The 21,639-nt window shown below is 35.6% G+C and overlaps 1 protein-coding gene across 3 annotated transcripts in view; it reads left to right on the top strand.

Annotated features, from left to right (window-relative positions):
• LOC121868719 (DNA repair protein RAD50-like) overlaps positions 1 to 21,639 on the top strand; it is a 48,876-nt gene that overhangs the window by 9,345 nt on the left and 17,892 nt on the right. For all 3 annotated transcript variants that reach the window (XM_042369572.1, XM_042369571.1, XM_042369573.1), the window contains exons 2-16: positions 1,996 to 2,146; positions 3,110 to 3,214; positions 4,291 to 4,454; positions 5,732 to 5,830; positions 5,986 to 6,098; positions 8,603 to 8,815; positions 9,028 to 9,182; positions 10,559 to 10,730; positions 11,324 to 11,480; positions 12,158 to 12,362; positions 13,529 to 13,695; positions 14,300 to 14,393; positions 16,263 to 16,383; positions 17,680 to 17,768; positions 18,859 to 18,993. In XM_042369572.1, the coding sequence (XP_042225506.1) occupies positions 2,024 to 2,146; positions 3,110 to 3,214; positions 4,291 to 4,454; positions 5,732 to 5,830; positions 5,986 to 6,098; positions 8,603 to 8,815; positions 9,028 to 9,182; positions 10,559 to 10,730; positions 11,324 to 11,480; positions 12,158 to 12,362; positions 13,529 to 13,695; positions 14,300 to 14,393; positions 16,263 to 16,383; positions 17,680 to 17,768; positions 18,859 to 18,993 (2,112 nt within the window). In that variant the 5' untranslated portion in view covers positions 1,996 to 2,023. The remainder of the gene's footprint in view (positions 1 to 1,995; positions 2,147 to 3,109; positions 3,215 to 4,290; positions 4,455 to 5,731; positions 5,831 to 5,985; positions 6,099 to 8,602; positions 8,816 to 9,027; positions 9,183 to 10,558; positions 10,731 to 11,323; positions 11,481 to 12,157; positions 12,363 to 13,528; positions 13,696 to 14,299; positions 14,394 to 16,262; positions 16,384 to 17,679; positions 17,769 to 18,858; positions 18,994 to 21,639) is intronic.

Genomic DNA, 21,639 nt, shown 5'->3' with positions numbered 1-21,639 from the left:
AAGTGAAATTTTACTACAAGTAATGGTAATTATTGAGTTACGACTCATCATACCTTGTCAATCTTAATCCCACCAGAGGTGGACAAGGCTTCAAAGCAGAGGGAAAATGTGGAACTGAAAACATAACTGAAAGAACCTAACCTAATCTGGTCATTGTACTGTACTCACCTACTAGGTAAATATGCTGCAGATGCTGGCATATGATTTAGACTTGTAACCTGACACCAGCATATAATTTAGGTTTGGAAGTTGTACTATTTTAGTTTGTCATCTGGGAATCTTAGGAATTTAGGTTAGGTCAGATTTAGTTCTTGGGTTCTGTGGCTAGATTAGGTAAGAAGGGGGGATAGATCACTATCCTCTAACTACCGCTCAATCAGTCTAACATCAAGAGTAGGCAAATTACTGGAAGCAATCATTTCAAACTCCATTCGAAATCACCTGGAGAAGCACCGATTGATCAATGATTCCCAACGTGGCTTCACAAGCGAACGTTCATGTCTAACCAATCTATTAACATTCTTTTCATCAGTTTTCGAATCGGTGGATGAGGGACACAATTATGATGTGGTATATCTCGACTTTAGCAAAGCCTTCGACAGAGTCCCCCACGAAAGACTAGTAAGAAAAGCGGAGGCTCATGACATTAAAGGAGATATTCTAAAATGGATTAGGGCGTGGTTACAGGACAGGAAACAGCGAGTGAGCATTAACGGCACGAAATCCGATTGGAGCAATGTCACTAGCGGAGTTCCCCAAGGCTCAGTACTGTACTTGGACCATTATTATTTATTATATACATAAACGACATAGATATAGGCGCAGACAGCAACATAAGTAAATTTGCTGATGACACTAAAATAGGGCGTGTAATTAAATCTGACGAGGGCTCTTCAAAATTACAGGAAGACTCTAAAAAAAAATTTGAATGGTCTGAAAAATGGCAGACGAAATTCAATGTGAACAAATGTAAAGTACTCAGTATAGGAGATGTAAACAGGGAAACCAGATACCAGATGAACAACGATGTTATTGAGAAGTCCGACTGCGAGAAGTATTTAGGAGTAATGTAAAGTAGGAATCTTAAGCCAAGTAAACAATGTGTATTTGCTCGAAACAAGGCTTATAAAGTACTTGGGTTCATACAAAGGAGTGTTAGTTACAAGACTAGCGAGGTCACCCTAAAACTATATCTTGCGCTTGTGGCACCTCGCTTGGATTACACAGTTCAGTTCTGGTCACCGTATTACAGAATGGATATAGAATCCTTGGAGAGAATTCAGAGGAGAATGACAAGACTAATCCAGGCATTAGGAACCTTGAGTACAGAGACAGGTTAAAGCATCTTAATCTGCACTCCGCTGCGAGACGTAGAGTGAGGGGCGATATGATAGACGTGTATAAATGGAAGTTGGGGCTGAACAATGGGGACATTGCAAAGGTACTCAAACTATCCAACCAGGAGCGAACTCGTAACAATGGTTTTAAATTAGACAAATTTAGATTTAGGTGTGAAATAGGTAAAAATTGGTTTGGAAATAGAGTAGTGGATGAGTGGAACAAGTTACCAAATATCATCATTAACTCGAATGCGCTGGATAGCTTCAAACATAGGTTGGATGGATATATGAGCGATAGGGGTTGGGTGTAAATGGGACTGCCCAGTATGGGTCAATAGGCCTGCTGCAGTTTCCTCCATTCTTATGTTCTTATAACACTTTGCCAGGTATATACAGGTATCTGTTGTGTATTAATTTAATTGTTACAAGACAAGTTTTGCACTTTACACAACCAAAAGACTGGGGTGACTACTTCTTTAAAAATTTTGCCACCAAGATGATTACCGCATACCTACGCTGTACTGTACTACTGCAATATGAGGCTTTTATTTACTGTACAATACAGTACTATTTATTGGCCATAATATTTTGACTGAGAATTTTTAACTTTAATATTTTATATTGCTGGATTATATACAGTATATTAATCTTTCAGATTGAAGTGAAGGACGAATTAAAACAAAATGGCTCAAATTGACAGGTTGGGTATTCAAGGCATACGAAGTTTCGGACCGGAAGAAGCACGCACAATTAATTTCTTGAAGCCACTCACTCTTATTCTTGGTCAGAATGGTTGTGGAAAGACAGTAAGTTATTTAGCTTCCTTTTCTTTTTCACAGATGAAGCAATGTATATTTTTACAACCTGATGCTGTGTTGCTTGGCAGCTTGTATGTTGTGTGCACCATGCCTTTGTGTTGAGATCCAGGAAATGCTTGACATTGGTGATGGGACAAATACTGAAGTCTGATATATTAGTATCACGTAGAATATCTTCTGTGGATGCCTGATGGTATGGTGCAGACTAGGGGTTGTCATTGGGGAAGTGGGTGTTATATATAGGACCTCCAATTGCCCTTTTAGCTGACAAGGCAGTGTCACTCCTCTCTGAGGTAAACAAAGTGATTATCTGCTTACCTGTATTTGTATAGTTAGTTGCACATTCACAGCTTGGTGAACTGAGGGTGTCCTTGGTGCAAATCAGTGATCTGAGGATTGGAAGCCAGTGCTGCAGTTGGTCATCGCAGTAACACACAGCAACGAAAGCCTCCACCGGGGCTAGTCCGTGCCAACTATGTGATCATAGTAGCATTTTACAGACTCCCGCTAGACAGTACAAGGCTATCAATACTCTGGTTGGACCTGGGGACCATCAGGCCCTGATGACAACTCACAGTGCTTGACCAATACAGTATAGACATAAGTAATTGGTGGGGCTTAGGTGCTTGCTCAGTTAGCAATCACTTAACAAGATTTTTTACTTCATTAATGGCCACTAATAAGACCTCTTTTAACTATCTACATTCAACACCATGTCCTTGTAGACTTCATTATCACAGTCTCATGTTTGGCTTAGGTCATCATGGTCAGTTATCTTTGGAAAATAAATTATCAGAAACTAGAACTCGGATGTTTATACTGTACACCACTTATTTTTATGTAGGCCATGTAGCATGGAGAGCTGCCATTAGGTAACTGTGGCTAACCCACGCAGGCATGGAAAATATAAAATGATGATGATGACTTACAGTATTATATATACTTCCACAGACTATCATTGAATCACTGAAATATATCTCTACGGGAGAGGTTCCTCCAGGATGTGGTCGGGGAGCTTCTTTTGTTCACGATCCAAAGATGGCTAAGGAGTCGTCTGTAAGTATTTATTCCTGTGAATATATCTCTTTTTCTTGAACTTGAGCATATAGTTAATGACTAGACTACTATTAATGAAATGCAAAATATTAAGTTATAAAATTTGTGAGATTGAAGTGAAAAATACTGTAATTTTGTATATGTCCCAGTGAGGGTTGCACATTGAATGAATTTCTTATCATTTTATCAAGGAATTGATTTGTAGTTATATTTAAAAAAAATTAAAAAGTTTCTATTGATGAAAGCCAAGGACACAGAATAAAGTTGTTCACTTATCATGTAGATCAGTGGTTCCCAGACTTTTTCACATGACGTCCCTTTAGACTCTTTACCTAACCCGCTTCCCTCCCCATTTTTAAAATAAATTGAATAAATTTTACACTATGTACTTATTTTCATATTACTTTCAAGAACAAATAACTCATAATTATTTTATATATGTATCTCGTGTATGCAAGGAAGATTGAAATACTGTATACAGTACTAAGGAAAAAATTAATGCTTTACAGTTTAATTGAACATTTGCCAATTTAGAAATGGGATGTCAATACCTGTACAGGTTATTGTTCAGTACAGTATATGTTTTCCACCCTCTCCGCATAATACCCCCCTGCTGTGCATAACATCCTTGAACAACCCCCCTCACCGTTTGGGAACCACTGAAGGCTAAAATATTGTCACAGAGACTTGTTGTTGTTTGAGGAGAATGGTTTTATCGTTGATGTGGCTGCACTGTACTAAGGTGATGTGTGTGTCCTCATGAACAAGGTAAAGGTTTGTTTGAAAAACCAATTTATTTTGGTTTATTCTCTTGTCAATCTTAATTCATTAACATTTGAATGAGATTGAAAAGCTGTACATCATACCTCGTGAGAGAAATTAGAAAGTCCTCGGGTTCTTTGGAGCACAAGAAAATGAAATTACGATGTTACATTATATTTAAATGCATAATAGCTCTGCACCTGACTTCAAAGTAGACTAGTCTTTGAAACTTCATTCTTCCAATTCTAACCCAATTCCTCCATTTTCTGTTCCTATTCTTCAATTAGTAGTTAATACATTGCGTGTACTTTCAGGTACGTGGTCAGGTTAAGCTACGTTTTACAGATGCTCGAGGAAAAGTAATTGTATCAACTCGGTCCTTAGTGGCCACACAGAAGCCAAAGTCCCTTGAGTGTAAAACCCTAGATGCCACCATGATATGGAAGCAGCCTGATGGAAGTGATGTCACTTTATCAAGGTGAATTTAAATTTGTGTCTTTAGATTTTACATTAATGGAAAATTATTTTTGTTTTGTCTTGCCTCTTTTCAGATGTCAGTGCTGTACAGTGATCCCTCGGTTAACGAAATTTCGATTAACGAATTACCTTCCATAAGAATATTCAATTCGGTAAACGAAATTTTTACGAAATCATGTCAACATGTTTTGGCTTACTCACCAGCTGGAATATTAGTCCGCCAATACAGTAATCCGTTCTTGGGCTTAAATTCGTTCCCGTTTGAGTAAATATCAAGAAGGTTGTACTATTCAATAATTTTCCAAGTTTTATATTAAATTTTGTAGTCATTTTAACACTTATTTAACATAATTGGAGTATAGGAAACTAGTTTTTGGTGCGCCCAACAGCCACTTGACTCACCCACAAAGGCGTCAGTTTGTATCTCTGGTCAGTGGAGGTAACATCTTGCTTGTGGCTCTCTTGAACATAAAATATTTTTTATGTTTTTACAGCACAATTATTGGTCATTCTGAAATTTATTTTACATATTGACAATATATAGTGCAGTGCAGTGTTGATTTAAAGAATATAATCTTGAATTACACCCAGTGAACTTAAAATTTTATGGGTGAAATGATGGCAGAAGCATGGGGTGATTTCTCTTCCACCCCAACTTCCTTCTCTTCTTTCTTCTCCTCCACCCCACTTCTAATTCCCATCATCATCATCAACCAGGAGCCTTCTACATGCGCACCTCAAAGTAAGTGTACTTTACTGCATTTATTTTTACTTTGTATGTAATTTTCGGTGAGCTGGAACCAATTACCCAAAATCCCATTGAAACAATGGTTTCGGTTAACGAACGGCCTTCTGGAACGAATTGTGTTCGTTAACCGAGGGACCACTGTACAGGTGTATTGTGATGCTGCCACATATATGTAACCCTAACCATGTGACAAGAGACTTGTGCATTGGAGCCAGGAGGCTCAGCAGGTAGAGGCAGTTGATCATTGGGGTGATCATTGAATCAGGGGTGACCAATTGCAACTTAGGGATGGGGTATAAGTATGACTACATCATTAAAGCGAATGATCCTAACACGAGACATCATAACGCGGGGGTAACCTGTGTGTGTGTGTGTTTTATATATATATATATATATATATATATATATATATATATATATATATATATATATATATATATATATATATATATATATATATATATATATATATATATATATATATATATATATATATATATATATATATATATTATTAATATTTTATTCAGTCGATGTGCTGAATTTAACGCATCTATGACAGCAGCTTTAGGTGTGTCTAAAGCCATACTGAACAATGTAATATTCTGCCATCAAGAGGATTCAAATTGGTAAGCTGAAAATATACTGTATACACTGTATATACTGTATTTTTCTAATAATGTTTCTGTGTTCATGTAAGTAATGGGATTTTGGGTATACAGTATTGTATTTGATGTATTGTGACACCATGGTCTCTTACTTTACTAATTCTTTTTATTTTCAGGCCACTAGATGAGGGCAAGAAGGTGAAAGATAAGTTTGATGAGATATTTAATGCCACAAAATACATCAAGTGTTTAGAGACTATACGCAAGCTTCGTGCAGATATGAAAGGCAGTAAGTGTTTTAAATGGGGATGAGTAAGTTTTATTTCTATTGTGTTGATTGGTCACCAAACTCAGGGGGCTTGTACTAAATTGACTCCTTGCAATCTGAAATATATACTGTACGATGAAGCCAACCAATCCAGTCACATGTGTACTTGGACCACCTCCGTAATCAAAACCCAAACTCGATCTTTAAATTTACATTGATTTTTGTAGTGTGATCAGTTGATTGTACCAAATGCTTTTACTGAACTCTGTGTACATATTCTTATAATCATTTTGCTTTCAAGGCCACACTTAAAGGACTACTGCATCCTATTTGACCATTTCAGTATTTTACCTTTTACAGCGGGACCTCGTTATCGCAGTATACATTATTCGTGGATCCGCAGCTACAAGCACAAATTATTTCAGAAATACAGTATCAGTAAAAATTCCCCAAACTTACGAGGATGCCACATAAGCATAAGCATTTGAAATTCTTGCACACCTCCCATTCTCTCAAAGTTCATCCTTCTCGCCTGCACCACGCAGTAACAGACGCCCGTGTCCCCAAGCCTTTTTTGAAAATGCTCCAAAGATTTTTTTTATTTGTTGCGTATTTGATGACATTGGTGGAATTTTTTGTGGCCATGAGTTCCAAATTGAAGCAAGGTGAAGTGTCTAAAAGGAAGTGTAGTGTAAGGCCACCACCTACCTCTCTCTCATCCTCTAACAAAGACATGGGCAACCTTTCCTCAGTCATAGGTTTTGTTATGATTTAGATATTTTTCTGTGGGCCAACCTACCCAAATTTACATCCTACCTAACCCAAAAGTAATGTTAATATTGTATTAGCATGGACAGTGAAGCAGTTTATCCTCACGTCCACCTTACGATATTTTTAGTTGACAATAACAGTCTTTTTCCCATTTATGAAACAAATCCATTATACAGTAATAATTTTTTAAGTAAAATGTTAGCATTTAACAGAAGGTGAGTGAAACATTCTGTGAATATGTTGATTTTTCCTACAGTTACATCAGTTTTCTTATGAGACACACCAGAATAATGCCAATGTTAAGCTTGGCATATGAGGAACTACAATGAAATAACCTATAGGCACAACTATTATATATATATATATATATATATATATATATATATATATATATATATATATATATATATATATATATATATATATATATATATATATATATATATATATATATATATATATATATATATATATATATATATATATATATATATATATATATATATATATATATATATATATATATATATATATATACTGTATTAGATTTCGTTGAAAGTCTCAGTGCCTGTATAGGTACTCCTGAGCATGCTGATTACGAATCTATGGTCCAAGATTTGATTGCGTGGTAATAATTGGTTGTAATGATGCTTGAAAGATTTTAATTACAGTCGACCCTTGTTAATTCGGACTAAGAGGGGGGAAGGGTGTCCGTTTTAGCCGATTGTCTGAATTAACCGATTTAGGGGTTAATATTGCATTATATTTCAAAGAAAATGCAGTGAGTTTGTCCTTAGCCTTGCATATGTCCGAAACTGTTTGCTTTTTAACACCATACTCGTCATAAACTCTAGCCACCGAAGCACCAGCCTCTAACTTCCTTACAAGTTCCAGTTTCTGGTTCACAGAAAGGGTCACATACTTCCTCTTCGGCTTATTACTCCCCCTTGAAGACATGATGTAAAATACAAGGCTGAAAGATGCCTAATCACTGAAATATCAATGAAAATTGCAGGGCAACACAACACTGATACTCGAATATGGCGCTAGGTCAACAATGATTGGCGGTCTGGCTTGCGTGCGCAATCTATCGGACAATCCCAGAACCAGAAATTTGATACGGACAGTCCCTCGCTTAGTTCAGATTTCGTCCGAATTATCCGATCCGGATTAAAGGGGTCCGATTAACGAGGGTCAACTTACATCTATTTCAGTGATAATTACTCGCCAACTATGGGCTCCGGAGGTTATAAAGTTAAATAATTTCATAAACTAATATGTAATCAAATGTTTAAAAAATGTATCTAAGGTATATGAATTTTAAAGGATACAAAATTTAACCTTTTGTGTCATTTACAATGTGATGGTCCCGATTAGACCCCATTCCTATTAATTCTTACTGGAATTAATTCCCCTGTATCTGTGAAATCACTATCCGAGTCTTTTTTCTGGTCCCTATTAAGCTCGGATAACGAGAACTTCGTGTATGTGTGATTGTGTATTTTTGGTTGAGTCTCAAGCATTGGAATATTGTGCACTGTACATCCATTAATTTGAAGGATGATTATTGGTATGCTTCTTTTTGTGAGAGCTTTAGGAGTTATATAACATTTAGTTTGGGTGCAAAATCCTTTCAGTTCAAGGTGTTTTAGTAGGCTTTAGAGTTCAATCCTCAAGTCATGCCATTCACAAAATATTAAAATATTTATTTTGGCTTATTTATATATAATTTTAATTTCAACTCTTTCTTTCAGAGATAAAGAATATGAAAGATATCCTATTTGAGCTTAAGAAATGGAAAGATGAGGCAAATCGAAAGCGTGTTGAACTAAAAACTTCAGAAGAAAAACAAACAAATATCATCACCGAGAAAGAGACCTTGACCACAGAGATGAAACCCATTGTACAGCGTCTCAAACACATTTCTACTATTGAAGCAGACATAGGACGTATAAGAGAAGAACTCAGTAAGTTTATGTTTTCTTGATCTACGTACAATAAAATCCTGTGTTGGAACCTATTTCATTCTGTATACAAAGAGTTTCCTTAGAGCTAGCACTGGGTAATGCACCCTAAGAATTATAATGAAATACACAAAAATATGAAAAAGTAAACAAGAGTTGCCAACACCTTTGAATTAAGGTTATAATATTAATTTTCCTACTCTGGCATGTTTTAGGTGGTAAACAATATCAGCTGAAATCTTTAAGGAAAACTCAAGAAGAGCTTAGAGCAACCTTGACAGAACAGCTGAAGTGTTCAGATGAGGAGCTGTACCGCATGATCCAGGACTTTCAACGAGATCTGGCTCTTAAGGAAACAGAGCAAAGAAGGGTACTTAAGCTCGCTCTCTCTCTCTCTCTCTCAAGGAGAAAGTAAGACTACACTGGTCAATAAAATATTATAACTCAGGTTTTATCATATTCTTCCAAAAATTATGCTCTCCTTATTATATTAAGATGTGCCTGTTTCATTGTCTGCCTTCAGTGTGAAAATGATCTAGACCAACCGGAAGAGCCTCGTTTAACCTTTAATATTCTTGTTTTGAGGATCAATTTCGTACTTTTAAATGCAAATTGAAAGTAATATAAAAGCTTTATTTTATCTTCGTAAAAATAGACAATTTAAATATTTGTCAGAGATGTGAAGTGGAGTTTATATATTTTTTAAATAGTTATGTATATATCTGTTTCCATGATGGATAGATAAAAGTGATATTTAGCATAAATTGCATATTCATGGAAGATGTTAATCTTCAGAACATGAATATTGAGGGTAACTGTAGCTCTTTATTCACCAAACTTGTGCAGTACATCTCTTCATCACGTACTCTCAGCCCGTTTACTACTGCATCCATGTAAATTTTAAAACAACCATGGAGACATTACACTTCCCTGAACACATTTGTATCAGCAGTATCTGTACTATATCAACACATTAGTTTTCACTTTCCCCCAAAAATATACCTGACCTTAGTTTTTGGCACTTGGGGTAAAAAAATATTTTGTTTTAAATTTCATACAAAGGTGCTACTTTACTTGCTGATTAAGGATCTGGTTTCACAATTAAAAAAAATCGATTAATTAAAAGATATTTAAAAGGTTAATTACACTATGCCTGTAAGTTTTAAATCACCTAAAAAATATAGACTAATCTTCATCCAGTTTACCTCTTCCCAACAATCTATTAACACTTACTTTCCTTATAAAAACTGGACAACACTTGGCAGTCTATTTATCCCACACATTGATTTTCTGTCTGCTGAATCATATATTACATAAATCCATAATTGCCTGAAAAAAATGTCTTCCCTTCTCCAAAAACTTTTCATTTATATTCTTGAACTGAAAAGCTTGATCCGTGCATCGTCCTCTTTCTCTACACCCACATATCTCTTCCCATAATACAATGTCAGCTTTTACGCCATTCTCAATAATAACACTTCTATATAATCAACACTTATTGCTTTATCATTACTACTTTGGAAATAAATATTTATATACCGGTACAGGTGTAACTGAATCTACACTTTTTGCTGTCATTACTTTTTGGAAAACAATATTTACATATACAGCACTGTAATTATAAATTCTCTTTAAAGGTATACTGTATACTAAATTTACTTCTACATCAAATGGTCATTAATTATATAACATTTTTGTATTGAATATTACAGAATTATTTGATTTTTTGTAAAATTAATCGCACAGGTGGAGTCTAGCTTGAGTGGCCTGGAGAGAGAGGTGCAGAAAAATCAGATGGATGTTGCAAGGACTGTGAGGCAGCAAGGAGAGTTGGAAGCTGCTCATAACAGACACAAGAATTATGTTCAGAGAAGGGATGCCCAGATGATTGGTTTAGTTGAAGAATTTACTTTCTCAGGTATTTCTTATTTGCCATGTTATATATATTCAAGGTATTTCTGGAATATACATAATTAACCTAAGTTAAATTTTTTTTAGAAATATCGGTAATATGTGTATGTGCATCTGTGTGTGCATGCTTGCATGCTGGGAACACGATGGCTGCATATAAACACCAACAGTGATATGACAATTTTCATAATTTGTTATTAAATATTTCACTCTGAACTTCATGGGTGACCATTAAGTGCCTAGAGTGTTTAATCAGTTGATTTGTACTGTCGTACCCTAATTTACGAGGATATGATTTACGAAAATTTGCAGTTACAAAAAAAAAATTTTTTTCCAAGCTTTGATTTATGAATGAAAACACTGATTTAAAACTAATTTATAATATACTGCAGTATAGTCATGCACATTATCAGGGAGGGGGGAGCCAGGCACCTATCTTGGTGATGGTACTGCTTCCTGAACAATAGTAGAGGACATCATTGGAGTTTTAGATGAGAATCAGTCTATCATTTGATGTTACACCATTAATAACAATAGAAGATAAACTGGATGTCTTACTCTTAAAGTTGTCAGAGAGGTACAGGTATTCTATTTTTCCAGAGTTCCTCGGAGTTCAGAATTTCAAGGATGAACAAGCAGACTCTGTGTTGAACCAGCTGTTGAAGGTTATTGAGGATGAGAGGGCAAGTATTATGGTTAAGAAACAGGAATTTGAAAAAGAAGAAGTCAGAACCCAGAGAGAGATTGATGGTCTACGGTAGGTATTAATACTGTACGGTATGTCCTGATTTTAAGCGGCAACTTTTCTCTACATCCTTCAATATAACCCTCAGGTACTAATGCTGGAGGGGTATTGTTGTTACCTAAACTGTCTATATGTCCTTTCATCAACTCTCAGTCTATTAGATTTAGGTTTCATAGGTGAAGAAAAATAATCCCAAAACTAGAGAACTTCATTTTGGCTAAATTAATACAAATGTCTTGATCATTACATCAGTCTTTCAAAGGTAAAAGAGAGAGGAGTATTTTCAATTTGTACAAAATATGATTTATAGAGTACACCCAACCTTTATTTTTACATTGGTTATGGGTCTAAAGGTTCTAAATATGGACATTGATTCTCACAAGGGGGGGGGGGGGTGTATAAGAAACATCAAAGAGAAAGAAATACAGAATTATTAATCCTTTTTGAAGACACCTAACCCAATCAACCCAGCATATCCCACCCTAAACCAACCCAACTGTATCCTACACACAGCCACTTTACACCCATCCTTCTCTGTACAGGTATACCTCGCTATACATCAGATGTGCGTTCTTGTAAAGTGCAATGTTAAGTGAACAATGAAGTGTACAGTATAGTGAATACAAGTGATACTGCATGAGACTCCTTCATTGATTTCCTTACTCTATTTCTTTCTCTAATTGTTGCAGATCAAAAGAAGCTGCATTGGACCATGATATTAAAAACAAAGGGAAGCAGTTGGAAGAAACAGCCAAGCAACTCAGACAAGTGAAGCACACACTAAAGCGTAATGAAAGTGAACTGTCTGCTGCTAATTTGGATGACATCAAAGCTGAGTTGACACAGGTTGAGGAAATGATCTCAGCTGAAGAAAGCAAGCTTGATGTTAAGAAGGTGAAGTTTACTTTTACACCTGATGCCTTTTCAGAATGACTTATGTAGAGGGTAGGCACTTCCAATGTCGGACTAATTTGTGTAAGCCCTGTCAGCTGTTTCCATCCATATTTTGTATGGTAGTTAATATTGTAGAATAGAGTAAAGCCCCAATAACTCAGTACATACGGGGCTGAGGCCACGCTGACTATTTCAATTTGCCAACTTACAGGTAGAGCCTTATATATGTACTGTATATATAAGAGTTGTATTAGGTGCTTACCAACAGCAGGGGTTGATTTCTTGATGAACACCAACAGCCGTGGTGTGATCTCTTGACGGACTTGTTTGAGGCAGATGAACTGTACTGTACAGTACTATACTGTATTTTGTGCAACACTTCATAGACAGTGTACAGTACAGTAAATTGTTGTGACGAAGTTTACACTACTGTATGTACTGTGCACACTATACATAACAGTAACACTTCACAAACATAGGACTTCACTATATACAACAGTTAACACTGTACAGAAACAATTCACTGACACTTAATGTCAGAAGACATGAAATGTTCAGGCAACTCAAGTGCCACTGATTTTTAAGTGCAAAACTGCTCTTTGACTAAAATGAAAGGAGGACCACAGCTAAGGCTTTCAGCTGCTTGTCTTTCCTCTTGGTAGAGGCCTTCTTAGAGGATGTTGCAGAGGGAGACATAATTAGTAAATCCATGAAACGGGTGAGATAATAGCTGTGTAGGTTACCTCGGACGAGTGTAGATCTACCAGTGACGAGAGGTGAGTATATAAAATATTTCCTCCATATCAGGTGAATGTTAAATTTTATTTATTAAATGCTCATATTTCCTTGCATAAAAAAAGGCTGTTAAACTTGCTTTGTTATTTAATAAGAAAAATAAAAAATAAAGATTTGCTCTTGGTTGTGTTTGCTAGCCAGCTGTGAACAGCTGTTTTGTTACTGCCCGCCACCAATGTTTGGCGTTTCAAATTTTTTTAACGTATTTATTTTTCACCTTTGCTTCCTCTGATGAATTTGTAACATTTCAACATTATGTATAGAAATTTTAGATTCCTGGTTAAATTACAAAAAGAAAGAAAGAAAATTTGCAAGAAAACATCAGTAATGTTGGATGGAAAATTATGTTAAGCTTAATATTTTTATTTCAGGTTGTAGAGGATATTGATGGTGGAAAGAAAACAAGACGTGAAATAGAACATAAACTTGATGACATCAAACGTGTCGTGGCAAAGATGAACCGTCAGGCTGAAGCTCGTTCTCAGTATGACATCCATGTGAAGGAGAAAAAAGAACTAGAAAATAAAATAGAATATTTGTAAGTATATATCACTAGTGATGTTTGCAAGCAAAGCTCCACTTGTGTAAGGGACTGGGTGAATTATTCTTGGTTTAAAAGTATTTATAAGTATTTGTAGATGAAGAAGTGGAATTATGGTAACAAAAAGTAAGGTGGTCACATTTGAAACAATAGTTGAAGCATTAGGTGTGGATCATTGATCATGATGAGCTGGAATAAATGTGTACATGTCATAGGAGAATAAAGACTGATTACCAATATAAATAAGATTTTGTGAAGCATATATAAATTGGTGGCACTATTAGAATATTAAAAGTAAAGATAAAATCTTTGGGGATGGTACAGAGTTTCTGTAAGAGAGAGGGACCTGATTAAGCCTGCTTGGTTTAGACATAAGTTGTAGATTGTTGTTCTCTGTCCCTCCGTTCATGAATATTGTTTCTGCACCCAAAATTAATGGAGTGATTCAGTGACTGGGTAGGAAAAAAGAAAAAAGTAAATTTCATAATATTGGTGACGTAAAGACTCGGGTATCCCTAGCAAGTCACCCAGCATTATGAGAGCCATCTTGTTTTGAAATCCACTATAAAGGGATGTCATGATTGATCTCCTATTTTTGCAGAAAACGCAAACATACTGATGAATTGGAGCACCTTCTTGGAGAGGTTCCTGATGAAAACATAAAAAATAAAGTTGATGCATGCACAACTAACTTGGTAAGTTCACTGCTGTTGTAAGTCTTATATTTTTGTTTAAACAAGTACAGGTAAACCATTATTTGTGATGGAGTTAGGATCCTGAAAACCCAATCTTAAATCAAAATATCGTAAATCAGGTTCATTATAACATGAGGCTCAATGGGATAGGTTCCTGGCCAGTTGGACACCCATATGTATCACAAAAGAAAAAAATCCTAGAATACTACTCTCTCTCCACAACACATACAACACTCACCACGTCATAATAACAAGTCTGGTCATCGTCACATGTCCCCTTCGAGGCTAAGGGACTCTAAGATGGAGTGGAGACATCAACCTGAGTCCCACTCAGACTTTGGGGAATCTGAAGAGTGAGGACTGGAGGTGTAGCCCTTGTCTTGGCCTTGAAGATGGTGAGCAAAATACTTGCCAGACACTTTAATAATTACACTGATCACTTCACTGTTACAAAAACAGGGAAAGCACTTCACAGACAGCAAAAGCATCTCACTAAAGGAGAGAAAATACCCAGTAGTCACTAAAACTGAGACCAGTACATGTACTGTACCTATACAGTATAGTACAGTACACTGTGAAACTTTGTAATTGCCTGTATCTGTAAAAGGAATAAAAACACTGATAACATCAAAACAGCGATACCGGTTGTTGCTGCTCATCTCACATTCACAGCAAGAGCCAAAGCACTTTTCGGTTACAAAAATACAGAGCAAATATCACTTCATAGTCACTAAACCTGAGTACAATATGAACTTTAGTGATGTCCTTTCACTGTAAGGCAAACTAAGAGTTTATGCTAAAAAAGGAGAAAAAAGATGATAAAAATTAAGCTTCATTTCAGCACATGATTTTCTGTTGGGAGGTGTGGCTGCAATAATAATACAAAATTAAATAAGGAAAACTACTTGTGAGTGTTTTGAATACAAGTGCACAAAAAAAATTGAGTGTGGCTTGGTATTTGCATCTTAATGTGGATGAAATGTGTGTGGCGTGAGTTGGCGTCGAGGAACAAAGAAGGTTTGAGTCCCTATACAACTTTACAGTAAAATACCTATTAATATAATTCCATTTGTCACATAAATACTCAAAACCCTTAATACTGAATTCTCGAATAACAAGGGTTAAGTGCAGTCAGTGTTACTATGAATGCATTAATTTACAGATATAGCAAGTAGACAAAAGATTATCTCGTTGCTCAAGGAAGGGTGTCAGGAAATAAGATTATATACACACAAACACACTCCCCCTTCCTTTGTAGTCTTACTGCTGTAATATATATATATATATATATATATATATATATATATATATATATATATATATATATATATATATATATATATATATATATATATATATATATATATATATATATATATATATATATATATATCTTGATAAAATCACACGGGAAAAGGGAAACAACGGAGCACCTTAGCTTTCGTCTTTGTTCAATATTTTCTGCTATAGTACTTCCGTTCTGAAACAAGGTTCTAAAGCTGATTTTCCCCTGTCTTTTTCACACAAGTCAATATCATCTATCAGCACTCTGTTCTTTTCCCAAAATCACTCGATGCCACACACACACTGCTCGTGCATTCATGCACCTGCCCTTGAGTCTCTCTTCCAAATTCCTGTGCATCTTTACCTCATCCTTTCATCTCAGTTTTGGTCTTCTCCTTTCTCTCAGCATTCACCTTTGAATTTTACCGGATTTTCACATTCCATTCTCAATAATTTACCACATATTACTCTCATGCAGATAAGTTCTATCACTCTTAACGTACTACTTGCAACCAGAAACTACTTCATTCCTGTATAGTAATGTCTGTTCAACAGTTTGTCATTATATCCCCATTTGCATTACAGAAGGACCACATAGCAGGCCTGCGGAGAGATATTGAGAGAATAAACAGGAGGAAGACACAGCTGGATACAAGCATCAAGGGTCATAAGCAGCAGATAGAAAGAAAAGAAAATGAAATTAAAGGTCAGATAATATAGGAGACCAATTGGGTCAAGTGGTGCTTGAGTCTGAATGAATGAAGGGAGGTTAGGTTAGTTTAAGTTAGTGAACTATGAACTAAGCAAATTTCAAAAGTTATCACTTTAAAAAATGGCAAATTTTCTGGAATTTCCAGTTTCCTGGACAAATAGTTTGTACACCTTTGGGGCTGACCATTTGGCATGCATGAATAATATGAACTATAGAGTGACTTATAACATACATGCAATGAACCTTAGGACCATAAGCCAAAAATATCACGCAGTGAGAAACAAAAAGGTGTTGAAAATGCTGCTTCGGTAGACATTTACAAGTAGGAAAGTAGAAGAAAGGAAATAGTAAAAGATGGAATAGCACAATTAGGAGACAGTAGACTGAATAAGTAAAAACTGTAAGTCTGAAGTAGGGTAGCACTGCCCAGTGGTGGTGTAGTGTAAATTTAATCATAGAACAGACTCAGCAGAGTACCAACAATGGTCGACCTAGCACTCCTTTGCCATGACAGGCCAAGTTAAATTGGGTTTCCTTTTTAAACTAGATTTGCTTAAAATTTGACCACTACTGTATATGACTGAGGTTGGACTACAAATGTACTTTACAGTGAACCCTCACTTTACGCGGTCAATTGAACCCACGGCGTAAAGTGAACAACATAACATATGGGATTAATTGAAATAGAGACTGGGCCGACCCCCAAACTCCACTTTTTCAGACACAATACCTACGTTGTAGTAAAAATAACTTCTTAATTTTATGATGGTATGCACACACAATTAATAATTAAGAGAAATATCAATAATATTAGGTTTTTTAACACTTTCATTAGTAGAAAAGATGGCTGGGCACACGGGGATGGGGGGTTGGTTCCGAGGCAGAGGGCAGGTTATTGGCCCTCACCTGTATCACTTGTATCAATTGTATCACTATCTACCACAGAGGCTTGCAGGGCCTCTTTGTCAAACCCCTCAAAGTCCATATAAGTCCATATCCTCACTATCATTATCACTATCACTGACTTGGGCCGGCTGTGGTGGGTGGCGGGTGAAGAACTCGGCAATGTTTTGATGACTGGGCGACCTTGTGCGCACCCTGCTCGCGCCGCTCTCCGCGTAAAAGGGTACACACACACCGCGGAAAGTGAGCATTCCGTGTTCGGCAGGGTACCGCGTAAATGTGGAAACGCGCAAAGTGGGACTGCGTAAAGCGAGGGTTGACTGTATTATATTTTCTTAAATTCAATTAGATAAGATAAGATATATAACTTTATTTTTCTTTATATAGATTTGGAAACCAAAATTGACAACATCTGTCAAGGAAAAGACTTGGATAATGCCTTGGAGAAATCAAAGAAAGTAAAAGAGGAATTGTCTGTAAGTATACTTAATTTTTTATTAAAGGACAAAATAATAAACTTGTGAATAATATCATAACTTTTCATCATCTTGTGATGCTTATTATTATGAAAATTATTTAATAAAAGCTTAACACAGTATATTAACCCTTTTAAAATAACACATATGGATTTGAACCCCTTGTGGCATTAGCAAATTGAAATATTAAGAGTGGTGTTCCCGTAGTGAAGGGGTTAAGACAATGGAATTTAAAAACAAAAACAAAAAACAATGATAATTATGTACAGTTGTCTCCACATGAACATACCACGGCCTAGGTGTGTGTGTGTGTGGGGGCCACATTTACAAGATGTGGCAATGCAGCCCTGTAGTCCTGGGTGTGAAACTGTGGGTTAACCGGTTTGCTGGTTCCCCATAGTTCAATCCTTGTCACTCAGTCATGGCTGCACATCAATGCTGCATAACATGTATTACAGGATTTGTTTATCTAATCTCCTTTATTATTTGTATCTTATTGCAATGAGGGAAGTTTATAAAAGGATCCAGTTCCTGAAAAATCTTTTATTAATCAAGAAAAGAAATACAGTACAGGTATATAATTAAAATGCTTCTTTATTAATTAATATTGTTTTCTATGATATAATTTAATTCCATTATCACAGCATATAGTGATTATCTTCTGTTTATAATATAATGCTTATCTTGTTTCATTCAACTTTAATATTTTGAAAGGATTAATTATTTAGATGTAACATTTGTTTTGAATATTCAATGACTAGTTATATACTTTACTCAGTTCATAAAACAGAGTATTTTATGGCATTACTTTTTCAACTGTCGTATATATTTGACACTGGCACTTTGGTGTAGGTTAGAATTTAGCTCAGTGTCTGTGAATTATTCTGTACTGTTTCTGCAATTAAATTTTTATAGTATTCAAAAGAGTTGTTAGTTGTAAGAATTATTATTTTTTTTTTAGGATGTAAAAATATTGTGTTGTTATACATATTTTTCAGCTGTTATCACAAATGTTTATTGTTAAGGTTATATTATGTGATTCCTGTATTGAATATTTTGACAAGTAAATTTAAAATATATTACTTTTCAGAATGAAAGAGGGGACTTATCAAGCTCCATTACTGTGCTGAATCGCTTCACTGAGAGGCTAAAGCAGCGAGACTGTTGCCCTCTTTGTCACAGAGATTTTTCAACTAAGGATGAAGTTAATCAACTTATTGAGGAGGCAAGTTATATTCTTGTATTGCAGTGCTACAGTATGAGGTCCAGAACATTGTACAGTATGTTAACCTTTGTTTAACTCTTTTATTCATCTTTTCTGTCATAGTAATAACTGTTGAATGACTCAGAAGGTAAATAATGATCCTAGAATCTGTTGGTCATCCATTATAGCTCTCTGGCATTCTACTAGGTGGTACTGCTGGCTTTGTCATCAGAAACACAATGAGAAACACAAGGCAAGTTGCATCATATACAGTACTTTGGGCAAGACTTTAATATATACTGTATACAATAGTGTGCCTTTTGCAAATTTGTATCAAGGTACAGTAATTGATACTCAACTCCTTGCAGTTATCACCAGTAATACAACAATTGCACATTTATAATTTCCCTTAATTTCCAATTTACCTTTTTACCTTTACCTGAGCTTTTCTTAGGATGTGCATATTAGTTATGTTATTTTTAATCAGCTAATTTTATTAAAGAATTTCTAAAATGAACTCTGCCAAAACTTAGCTTGCCCAGTTATATATTGGGTATAGATTTAGGTTAAACACGTAAACCATTAAAATAGCCTATCAACTAAAAGAATACAATTCTCTCGATTATAAATGTTTTTTGTACAAATGTAAAAGTGTAAATATTAGTTACTATTACCTGCCAAAGGTGGAGAAGGGTTGGCAAAAAGTGGCATGTGAATGTTAAGGTGGCAGGGGTATGTGGAGAAAATGGATGAAGATGTTTATGAGTGAAGTAGAAGAATGGAGGGGAAGAGGAAGCCTTAAACAGTGGTGGGCACAGCTAAACGAAAAGTTAGCTTCGCTAACCGCTAATCTGCTAACTAAAAAGTTAACTTCGCTAACGCTAAACAGCTAAAAAATTAGCGGAAGCTAACGCTAACTTTTATTATATGAATTTAGCTTTGTTTTTTTTTGGGGGGGGGGGCTCTAAAACCCTTAAAAACAGACCTAGAGCTGAAATTTTCATATGTTGTCTTGTAGCTTAGACATAGAGCTTTCCAAAAAGGTACAGCATGCCAAGATCAGATGATGATCAAGGTGTACACAAATAATTAAATGAACAAATGAAATTAAACATTAGTTTACATTCAAATTTCAACATACATTTTATAATCTTTATTTACTGTACGAAAAGACAGAAAGTATTAAACGAATCCAAAAACTATAGTACTGTATAGCATAGGTAGCAAATAGCATCATGCCAAGATCAGATGATGATCAACTTATCAAGGTGTACACTGTACACAATTTCACAAATAATTAATTTGCATTCTCATACAACCTATCAGCCTTATTCATTATTCATGTAAATATGCAATACCAACCACATACACATTATACCAGTGCATTTTTATATAACTTATTGTTGGTCTTAGTCATGTAAATAAACAGAAAACTCTAAACTTTGATGAAAAGTAAGTTTTTAGAAAATTATGTCTTGTCACGTTTACACGTACTAACACGCAGTCAGCCAAGCCTGCTTGACTGGCTGTTGGAGACACGCGCCGCGGCGTCACACGCTTACAACAGACAGGAACAAACATGTATAAATTTTGTTAGCGGACTTAAAGTTAGTGGAACTAAATTTAGCGGAAGCTAATTGGTCCGCTAATGGTTTCCAAAGTTAGCGAAAAACTAATCCGCTAACGAGAAAGTTAGCTTCGCTAATTAGCGGATTAACGGAACCGTGCCCACCACTGGGCCCTTAAATTAAACTGAAAGGCTAGAATTAGGAATTTTAGGATTGAGAGAAGCAGTGTACAGTACTGTACGAGGCTGAACAAGTTGACCATATGGGTCAGAGACAAAAAGGGCCATAACTCCCCAAAGATGTGATATGAAAATATTCATGATAGAACCTGGAGACACATTGATGTACCAGAGAGATAATCCTCAGTCAGTTGTGAATAAGTTACCCTTTATGTATAAAACTAAACAAATAATGTAATTGAAATACTGTGTAACATTCAGTGCCACAATATCCTGATCACGGGGGTTAATTATTATGACCCTTTGTAAACCTTACTCTGTAATCCTTTTGTGCTACCGCTCACAGGATAAGTATGGGGTGCACAATAAACTAGCCACTGTAAGCGGCAAAAAAAAATCAAAGATAGATTGGTAGTGTATTTGTCTTATTTTCTGTGATTTTTGTTCATCTATTTCTGTTTCTTCTACTGGATGTTTGGGGGGATTTAGCGATCCACTTATTAGTGTGTCCAGCCAAGTTTTGTGAAAGTAGAAGGATGAACTTTAGTGGGTACGCTGCTGTTACATTATAAATTTGGGCCAAATTTAGTGTATCAATCAAGTTTTTAGTTTTACTTCATTAAATGCAGAAAAGTTATAATTCATGAACTCAGAGAAAAGAAACTGACGAGAGTAATTGATAGACTGCAGCTTGGAGAGCTGCCATCAAGTAATCACGGCTCACAATGCAAGTATAGAAAGTGGCTGTAAAACAATGATGATGATGATGCTTCAGAGTGATTTGCTTTATTCCAAATCTTTAATGTTTTTTCTTTCCTTCTAGCTTCTGTTCATTATACTGTATTGGATAATTGTTAATTTTCACAATATCAAATTATTTTATTTTAATTGTTGTACAGTTACTGTACAGTTACTCTACT

The sequence above is a fragment of the Homarus americanus genome, unplaced genomic scaffold (genome assembly GCF_018991925.1).
Source record: "Homarus americanus isolate GMGI-L3 unplaced genomic scaffold, GMGI_Hamer_2.0 scaffold30535, whole genome shotgun sequence".
NCBI lineage: Eukaryota > Metazoa > Arthropoda > Malacostraca > Decapoda > Nephropidae > Homarus > Homarus americanus.
The sequence above is the reverse complement of the archived record's forward strand: the minus strand, read 5'-3'. Positions and strand labels throughout refer to the sequence as shown.